This window comes from Schistosoma mansoni, chromosome 3, assembly GCF_000237925.1.
Source record: "Schistosoma mansoni strain Puerto Rico chromosome 3, complete genome".
Classification (NCBI taxonomy): Eukaryota; Metazoa; Platyhelminthes; class Trematoda; order Strigeidida; family Schistosomatidae; genus Schistosoma; species Schistosoma mansoni.
In genome coordinates, this window is record NC_031497.1 from 1689415 (window position 1) to 1699930 (window position 10516).

Sequence of the window (10516 nt, forward strand, 5' to 3'; positions counted from 1 at the left end):
TACAGCTTTTTCTTTATCGTTGCTAGGTCTTCCACGTATTTCCACTTGTCAGCTCGAATACTCCTCTTCACTTGCTTGTTTGCTTTTGTGTATGTAGCTTGTACCTTGACTTTCTCTGCTGTTGTTAATTGCTATCTTTTTGTTCTTCCTTTCTTGTACCTTGTCCAAGGTTTCGATAGAGATCCATTCCTTGTGACGATGCTTCTTGCGACCCAGAACCTTCTGACATGTTGAAGTCAGTAATTCTCTAATCCCCTTTCAGGTGTTCTCTATAGTAGTTTCATCTTCTTTGTGTAGATCTTGTAAGGCTTGGAACCCGTTTCTGGGATCTATTTTGAATTCGTTTAGGTTGTGAGTATCTCGAAGAAAGACTGTATTGAACCTTTGTAATGCCGTTTCCCCAGTTGCCCAGTGCTTCTTTGCTTCAGTTTCATCTTGGCAATTACCAGCTGGTGATGTGGATCTATGTCAGTCTCTCTTCTAGTTCTCATGTCCTCTATTGATCTTCTGAATTTTTTTTATTGATGCAAGTATGATCTATCTGGTTCTATGTAGTGTGATCCGGTGAGACCCATGTGGTTTTGTGTGTATGGCTTTGTGTGGGAATATTGTGCCACCCATAATCATTTTGTTGAATGTAGATAAATTTGCAGACCTGTCATCATTCTCGTTCCTTACTCCTAGTCCCCAGTCTATGTCGTCCCATATCTTCATATCGGCGTTGTCCATTATGACTTTGGGGTTTAGGTCTCCCATCAGGATGGTCAGGTCGTTTTTGGGCACTTCTCTACGATTGATTGCAGCTTCTCATAGAACTGATCTTTATCATCATCGTTGCTGTCATTGATGGGTGTTTGTACCTTATAGGTAAGGTAAAATCACAGTACCAATCCAAGATCTTTCATAAGGCCTGTTATTTACAAAAAGATAGTTTTGTCTGAATATGTTTTTAATAATATTCTTAGAAAAAACTATTAAATCTTTAAATGTTTCCCCCTATGTATTTTCATCAGGTAAACCAACTCTTCAACATACTGGACCAATTATATGTGCTAATTATTTAAATGTAACAAAGAATTTACAACTCTGTATAACTGGTTCAGTTGATGGTGATTGTATTATTTGGGCTGTTTACGATTCATCAACTTCTCAATCAATAAAACCTATGGCAACTACTACTACTACTACTACTACTACTATTACTACTACTACTACTACTACATATCAACCATTCATTCATATATGAAACCAAGATATAGTATAAATAGTATTGTTACACAAAGAGGGATAATGGATAATGAAAAAACTAAAATCGATTATTTCATTTATATTGCTTTCGGTTATGAAATTGCAACATTACATATCCAACTGAACCATGATAGTTTAATGAATGAAATAGATTTAGAAAATATTATATTAGAATTATTTTCTAATAGGAAACAATTAAATATTAATTTTATTGAATTAAATACATTATGGTCAATTCAAACAATGGATGGTTATGCGGAAATTCAAAGGTAATGATGTAATACATATATTGTGATATGTACTATTTTTTGTTTACTAGAATAGTTTGAAGTGAAAGGTTGTAGACTATCAACGTTGATGATCTATGTCGAATGATTGGAGGTCTACTCGAGTTAGACGAGAACAGTGTAACGAACTAGCTAACTTCCAAGTCACACCTCGCGACCAGCACCTTACGTGGATTGCCTCATCGACGCATCAAGGGACCATGGATGCTCTGAAGACTGTATAACACAAGGGATGTTATAACAGGAATATATTAGTTAAAGTAGATACAAGCGAAGTAGAACCACTGCCGAATGGGCCAGTCCATGGCGTATGATTGACTGATGCGCGTTGATTTTCCTTGACCTTGACAGGGACCGATGATCTGTTCAATATTTAGTGACCCAACTGCCGTATAATTTGGCTAGGGTTCAGTGACATTTCACTGGCCTTACAAGGTATTCGATTCATGTTTTAATGTGAATAGTCAGTCAGTCAGCTACAACGTAGGCCAGGCACACATATGCATCGGTCCAAGTTTCCATACCTCGTTAACACAACAAGATGAACACCAAATTTATAGAAGTAGTTAGTTTATTGGTAGTAATATATAAAAGAAAGATTGTATGTAAGGATATAATACAGGGAGAAAGAATTAGTTCGTAGAAATGTATAAAGTAATTTTAATTTCACGCTTTAAGGGAAGACAAATAGTGTATACACCTACGCCATTGTGATAGATTCTGAGCCATGTCACCTAGAGTCTCCAACCATTGATTACGATGGTCGCGCGGACCCTAACCAAGTAGTCTGCATCTACCAACATGATACAGACTAGAAGTTAGTGACTTCAAGCACTGATGCCAAGTTTTGGTTTGTCCTCCCGTAACTGTCTTCCAACCATCCCCAACACCAGTCAACATTGCGCATCGTGTTAATCGGTGTTCAGACATACGTAACACGTGGTCCAACCATCTCAGTCGATGAAGACTTACAACCTCATCAAGTGATTTACCATCAATCCCTACTATCCTGTTTCTAACCTCACTATTACTTACCTGGTGATCCCAGCGGATGCGAGCAATATTTCTAAGGCATCTGTGGTGAAATACTAGTAGGTTACGAGTATCTTCTACTCTTAATGACCACGTTTCGCAGTCATAAATTAGAACAGAGCGAACTGCTGTGCAGTTTACTCGTCCTTTAATTGATAGACGGATATCTCATCTTCGCCGTAGGTGACGTAAGTTGGCACGTTTCATATGCCACTCCTACCTACAATTATTGTTTTATAGGTTGAGCGTTTTTGCACGAGACTGAAGGTCGCAGATTCGATTCCTGCTTGTGAAGTCTTAGATGCACACTACTGAGAAGTCCCATACTAGGACAAAATAGTTGTACAGTGCTTCCAGATTTTCAATAGTTTTCTAACTTGAGTCAGTTTATGATTTCATTGATATTCTCAGTGTGTCACTTTCATGAGTGCATACCTGAGACAGCTGTTTTTCGACAGTTACTCAACTCTGCTTATTCAGTCACATAGTATGTTTTGTAATTCAAACACAGTTGAACTATGTTTGTCATCAGTATACTTAAAAATAAATATTTGATCACATTTATACAGCCAGACAATGAGAAATGTCCCTATGGATTGTGGAATTCTGTCATATTTATTACTCTCATTTACTTTTAAATTCCAGTTTCCTATAGGCGAGAGGGATGTCAGTCACTTTATGGATATTAATAGTAGTGTAGTGAATGAGAATACGAGTGTGGGCAATCGATTGTATTGTAGCACAACATTACAGAATATCTCATTAAAGTATGAGAACAATATAGTGAACAGTTAATTTGCAAAATAACAATCAATTGTCTCAATTTGACTGTTCCTTCTGCAAATATCCGTCCATAGTCTCCGATTATAATTGTTCATGCATTTTCGTACCATTTGCGTGCCGTTCCCGTTCTCTCCTTATCGATCTTCTACTGAAATACATTCAATGCCCTATCATCACCATATACTACTTATGTGGATATCAGTAACCCACACCATAGTAGTACAGAATGCTTGTTTTAATGCCTTGTCATGCAACGTATATTACTTATTGCCTCACTGTCATGGATATTCCGTATCCTTATTGCTTCTCTATTCTTCATCCTTGCTTTATTGAGTACAGTCACTTATAATAGTTTGATTCACACATGAACTAATCGAATATGTTTAATGAATTCAATTTACTTTTTTTTCAGTAGTTTTATCTGAAAAAATTAACCATCTTTTTATGGTTCGTACAGACAAACACCAATTTGGGTTTTGTTTAATTCATCGGTGAACTTGTTGAATGAAGTAGTTTTGATGAAGAAATTTTTTCACCTAGACACTAATTTTTTAGATCTTTCTTGTATATATCGATATAGAACAGTGACTTAATGAATTGGTGAATCACTTGTTTTTCAGCCGTTGGGTTTGAAGTTCAAACAGCTTCCTAGCAACTTACCTACAGATTCCCGATTATTATAGCACTAGTCCTCACATAACCGTTATCGCTTGAAACAAATATATTGACTTGATAAATAGGTTGTATTTCTCATAAGCAAATGTACGTATTTGTATCATTTCACTAGTTAAAGTATTTCCACCATCCTTTATTTTTCTACTCTAACATGACATTGTGATTGTGTTATCTTGTTTCTTTTTGCGATAAAGATTTAAAACAGACCATATTGTTGTTGAAATGTCTACTTTGCATCATGAACCAGTTAATATGAATCAGTGTGGTGTTGTAGCACTGTTGTCCAATGGTGAAGTGGTCATTATTCCATTTCAACGTACAGACAATGAACTCGTACACCTTCGTGTTCGAGATAAGTAAGTGGATTTTTTTCGTTTTATTTTGTCTTGTAAATTGTCCGTAGTCATTATTATTACTATTATTCAATTTTTCTCTATATATTAGCAATGTCTTTCATGCTCCTTATTCAAAGATAGCTCATTTGTTTTTAACTATTCACTAATAATCAGTTAAATTCCATGCTCACATTCTTTTCACATGTTTCGCTGTTCGTTGACAAAACTTTTCCATTGATGGCGAATCTTTCATCATGAACACATTTTCATTAGCTTAATCTTAACCTTATGTTTAAATGAAATAATAATGTGTAGAGTCTCTGAGTTGTGCTAAAATATTCACCCTTTTTCCTCCTCTCGATCGTAAGTTATGGTATTTCTCCATGCATACCTTTTCATTCCATCCTCTTGAACTACATTCTTTACACTTAGTCTTTCTCATTATCATTGCTCCCATCGGCGATTTTAATTCCTTTGTTACTTTCATCTTGTTTTACAGATGTGTTATGGCAATTTGTGGTAACAGATAGCCCCATGTTGACTCCATAAGCTGACGAATGATGATGCTAATGCAACATAGATCCTTACTAGTGTCGTGTATATTCTGTCGACTTAATACGTCTAGAACAACAAGGGTTTATGAGTGCTCCGGATAGGTATCTCAGAAATTTGTATGGACGAATAAACCAAATACGAATAAGCGTATAAAGCGTATAAGACTAATAATTATACAACATACACATATATATATCTATGTGACATATGTGATAATAGGTTTGTGAAAATATATAATATACAGGGTCACAAAATTCTTAACTAAATTAGAGTTGAAACATTCAGGAGTTATGCCTTGGTAAAAACAAAAAGAAGTAGATAAGTATACATTGTAGTTAGTTGAAATGAGTCACTACAAACACACTTTGTTCTATGTTGTACTTTGAATTCTTGTGATTCTCGTTAAAGTTCATAAGAAGATGATTTTTCTATGTTTCAGCAATATAATTTATCATATCTAGATAATTAACAACTGTAAAAATGTACTATTTACTTGAATGATTAAATAATCAATAATGCGAAGGAATTCAACACAGTTCTATATTACCATATTATTTCAAAAGTTTTTTTGAAGAAAAAAAGCTCCAGTATCCTGAGGGAACAGCCTGCATATGAACCTATTGTTGGTCACTGGCTACCATGGAGCTGTATCTCTGCGTTGCTCCGTTGTCTTGCGGATTAGACTATTAGATCGAAGGCTCCGGATGTGAACCCCTAAGAAAACGACTTGCTTCTGTTTGGGCGCCCGTGTAGTGTTCTAGCTTTCACATAAATCGAATGATATGTGTGTCACATATATATATATATGATGCCTCCTTGTACCAGTGTTTATGTGTTGAAATAAATAATAAGTAAATTATGAAGTATCTTAATTAGTAACTCATGTTTCTTTATGTCTGTCTTTATAAAATAGGTGTTTTGTAGTCATTTATTTACTCAGTAGTTGATAAATCAATATTTTAACTGTCAAGAAAATGTCAACTAACATTATTTAGAAAACCATTGACAACTGTAGAATACTAGAGAATCTGTTTTATGTTTGTTTCAGATTTTTCAGTAGTACTTATTCAAAACCATACCATAGATTTTATTCATGACTTTCAATGCTTGTAGTAAGTATGATTTATAACTTAAGGCAACTCGCGAAATGGTGCGATGATCGTCCGTTCATATCGATAGGTAATTAGCCCCCAAATGCCCTGTTAAGACCGAGAGTGGGGAGAGTCCGCTCTCCCTCTCGAAATGCTCTCACATGGCCACGCGTATATAGCCTCTGCCAGGGAAGTCCTACTCACTGCCTTCTCGTGGTGGGGGTGTTGTTTACGAAACTGAGAGGACGACAAGCGAATGTCCGGCGCTTTAATCGGGTTGATGGATACAGAGAGTCAACCTAGAGGAGTTGGAAAACTCTGATTCTAAACCAATGGTGCACATAGGCTCCAGTACCCTGAAGGAACAAATGGCGTATGAATCAATCGTTGATCACCGGCTACCATGGAACTGCATCTCCTTACGATGCTCCACTGCCTTGTGGATCAGACCTTTAGGTCAAAGGCTCCAGGTGTGGTCTCCTAAGAAAACCACCTGCTTCAGTTTGGGCACCTGGGCTGTATCACAGCCCTCACACAAATCAAATGAGATTTGTGTGGTGCACATGTATCTGATAGGTAATTATTACTCATTTGATATATTTACACTAATATTTTCACCAGTTCTGATTAAAATCTTAGGAATTTATATGAAAAATGATTATCTCAATGTAAAACATTCGTCAGGTGACCTGATAATCTAGGATTTAATTGCATGATGAGGTTCAAAATGAGTGTTTATTGTACAACTCTTTACTTGCATAATTACAAATATTTGCCTAGAGTTTATGTACATTCAACATGATTAGGGATTCAATTTAGAATGATAATGAAGGATTGTCAATCAAGTGAATGTTTTCCGAGATATTTATTTTCCGAATTAAAACTATCAATGTTCACTGAATGTTATTGGTTTGTTGTTTACCGTTACTTGTTACTTTTCGAAATTTTCTCCTTATTAAGAGTACTGCATGTTATTAAAATGTATCTTGCTATATGATACTTATTTTGTTTAGTTGTAATCTATCAAGTCATTGGTGCAGTTCAATATGTACATATCAGGATGGTATACTTGTAGCACATGATGGATCAGCTTTATTTCATCCATTTGATGATAGTGTAAGTGATATTCTCTTTATATTACTTATTTCTTTTCTGATTAGTAGTTTAACTAGATTTAATTCAACATGTATGCTACACTTTATTGTACGAAGAGATAAGTCATATCGCTAATTATGTAGTTGTTTTAACTCAGTATATAACTTGGTGAATTATATTGTTTTAATGCAAGTGACACTTGTTCTCCACTTTCACAATTCATATGAGTTAAGTCCCAATCACCGATTTCATTTAATAGAATATAGTGTAGTTTATTAAAGAGGAATATAAACAGTTCTTCAGTATAGAACATTGATATGTTCACTAAGCAAACTCTGTATGAATGTAGCTACTATGTCATGACAAAAATGATTCTACATTAAATGTAAATGGTATTACAAAATAAAGTTAAGACGAAGTGACCACAAATTTTTCCTACATATGTAAATTAGTCTATAAACTCTCAGTGGGATTCACGGTGCAATTATAATTTATGGACGATCTTTGATCGACGCCAAAGTGACCTTGAGAATGTTCACTTACTAACTAGGACTAAATGAGGGTTATAAACCAGTATGAGGAATTAGAAATATGATTTACAGTTGATGGTTAAGTTTAAGAATTAGATTTACAGTTTTCATCACTAACTGACACCAGCTAAAATACCAAAACACTATCTAGCCAAAGGGATGAATGAATTTCGTACCCAAATCTAAGCCCTGTTATCTTACATTTGATTGATTCGTCCATAAATTATAGTCTTGCTTTCTGTTTATTTTCTTCATTCATCAATAGCTCTGATTGATAGTCAGATGTTTAAGATTTTGCATCTTGTCAAGAATAAGGCTTAGTGAACATACACCAAAATGTATATCCAACAAATACATAGAAATTCGTGTATGTATTCAGAGTTGACTTTAACATGGGTATTGATTTGTTTCTGAGAGATTTAATTACTATGTTGTATTTTTAACGCAATGATAAACATGAAAATTGTTATGATTTTATGTTCGACTTTTATCACGTGATTTATTCATCTATTGAATTACGACTTTTCCAATCTTAACACTGCACCAAATCAATGACGTTCGACCAGTATGAACAGTCTAGCGTCCTTATTGGTCCCTTGTCCCCCTAGCCCTTCCAATTGAGTCCAAAACACCAATTACAGCTTCTGCTGTGCGAATCATTTATTTCATGTACACTCGGTTTATATACCGGACAGACAGACCGCATCATACCATCAAATAGAAAATAATATTTGTACAAGATCAAGCCAAATGTGGCTGTGAATATGGGAAACAGTAATCAACAAACTGATTATAATTTAGGGACAGTAAATCGTATAATAATAATTTATAGGTCAAAATGAAGCTTATAATAAGATGAATATAGATATACACAATCTAATTACTCAATAGTTAAACCATAAGAATATATAGAATAATAGTTCTTTAATAGGTCCCGGAAGTTACCCGTACTTATGTCCTCGCTAGGATATAACAAAAATATACAGAGATCATACGCATATATGATAATGCTTTGAATAGAATTCGAACTGGATACCGAGCATCTTTTTTTCCAATATATTAGAATTGTTATTGGCATAAGTATAATTATCATGTATACTTACGTGTAAACATTTTAGACACATGTATTCACACCACTTCCGGGATCCATCAATAATTTGGAAAATATCCATATTGACAGAATTGAACCACTTTGTTTACCTAATGGAAACAGTTTCAAGTTGTAAGTTTCATTTTGTTCTTACAAAAATATCTTTACACCGTTGTTTTGTACACCTACAAAAACTTGTTTATGCACTGATGTGGAATAAAAAAATGATGTAGAGGACGAAAGCGAATGTCCGGCGCTTTAACCGGGTTGGTGGACACGGAAAGTCCACCTAGGGGAGTTGGAAAACCCTGATTACAAACCAATGTGCACATGGGCTCCATTATCCTGAGGGAACAAATGGCGTATGAATCAATCATTGGTCACCGGCTACCATGGGATCGCATCTCCTCACGATGCTCCACTGTCTTGTGGGTTAGACCTTTAAGTCAAAGGCTCCGGGTGTGGCCCCCTAAGAAAACCAACTGCTTTATTTTGTGCACCTGGGCAGTATCACAGCCTTCACACAAATCAAATGAGATTTGTGTGGCGCATATGTATTCGGTGCCCCTTTGTACCAATATTTATGTGTTCAAATAAATAAATAAAAGATTACCTATAACAAGTTGTTCCATTTTATACAGTAGTATATCTAGAAGAAGAAAGAATGTGAAATAAATGGATAGAAATATTTATCATCAACTCACTTCGTAATTAAACATAAAGAATATTTTTCATTTTATTTCCATTAAAATCATGATCCGATCTAAGTTAGACAACTATTGAAAACCTGGAAGCACCGAACGGCCTTCTTGTCCTGGTATCGGTGGATAGTGAAGATAGATGTGACTGACCATTGAGGGTGGACATACAGATGCTCATCTTATTGACTACTTAATTTTTGATTTCTATCCTATTATTGATTTCTACTTTGGACTAACTGAGTGTGACTGCTTGTCATTGTGTTGAATATAGTGTTGCCTAGAATATATTCCGATTCTGTATTATTGATCGCGATTTGTATATCTGTTATAACGTGGTGCAGTCAATATATAACTTATCGATCGAGTATTCAGACTAGTGGTAACAAAATCTCGTTCACCGGTTATCTTATTGTATTAGTGTAGTGTTACAGAAAGAAACAGTAAATATTTTTATTCAGCCGTTATAGAAGAAAATAACAAATGAAATCAATAGCTAATTATGATGCTTAAAACTTTGTAGAAAAGTTATGCCTAATCGTTAGTTCAAAAAGTTGAGCCTACAGGAAACCTTGGATCTAGGTTTCATTCTATGCGGACAGCAATGTGTACATTCAATCTTAAGGAAAGCATTGCTTCCTGATGGATTCGATCCTCTGTCACACAGCTTCACAGTCCATGACCTTAACACTGAGCTATCCGAGTCGCGACTGACCTTTTATACTTCCAATTCATTGGTCACTGATTAGTGACTAATGTCGTATACAATGAATCATTCTTCAGTTCTCATCAGTTTCTATCGACTAATCACTTTAGATGTTATTATTCAAAAAATGGTGCTGTACATATAACAATTTTCATAAACTTACAAATGTAATTAACCTAGACTAGTTAACTAAAGTTTCGTTTTTTTTTAATCAAATATCTAAAAGAGGTTACGTGTAACAGACGTAACATAACGTCAATATTTGCGTGTTTATCCATTTCTTCAATTACTGAGACTAAGTTGAAGTACCGTATTTATAGTCTACTGTTTATGATAATATATACTATTCAGTATCCTCAATATGTCTTGCAGTGGTTGCTCGTTAATGCAT

At 34.9% G+C, this 10516-nt stretch overlaps 1 protein-coding gene across 1 annotated transcript; it reads left to right on the top strand.

Moving 5' to 3' along the window:
* Window positions 1-1242: 1242 nt before the first annotated feature.
* On the top strand, window positions 1243-8902 carry Smp_126550 (hypothetical protein; the record flags this gene model as incomplete). Its single annotated transcript, XM_018798858.1, has 4 exons — window positions 1243-1517; window positions 4220-4381; window positions 7020-7122; window positions 8750-8902. The coding sequence occupies 4 exons, from the start codon at window positions 1243-1245 to the stop codon at window positions 8855-8857; spliced, it is 648 nt and encodes a 215-aa protein (XP_018650705.1). The 3' UTR covers window positions 8858-8902.
* Window positions 8903-10516: the final 1614 nt, after the last annotated feature.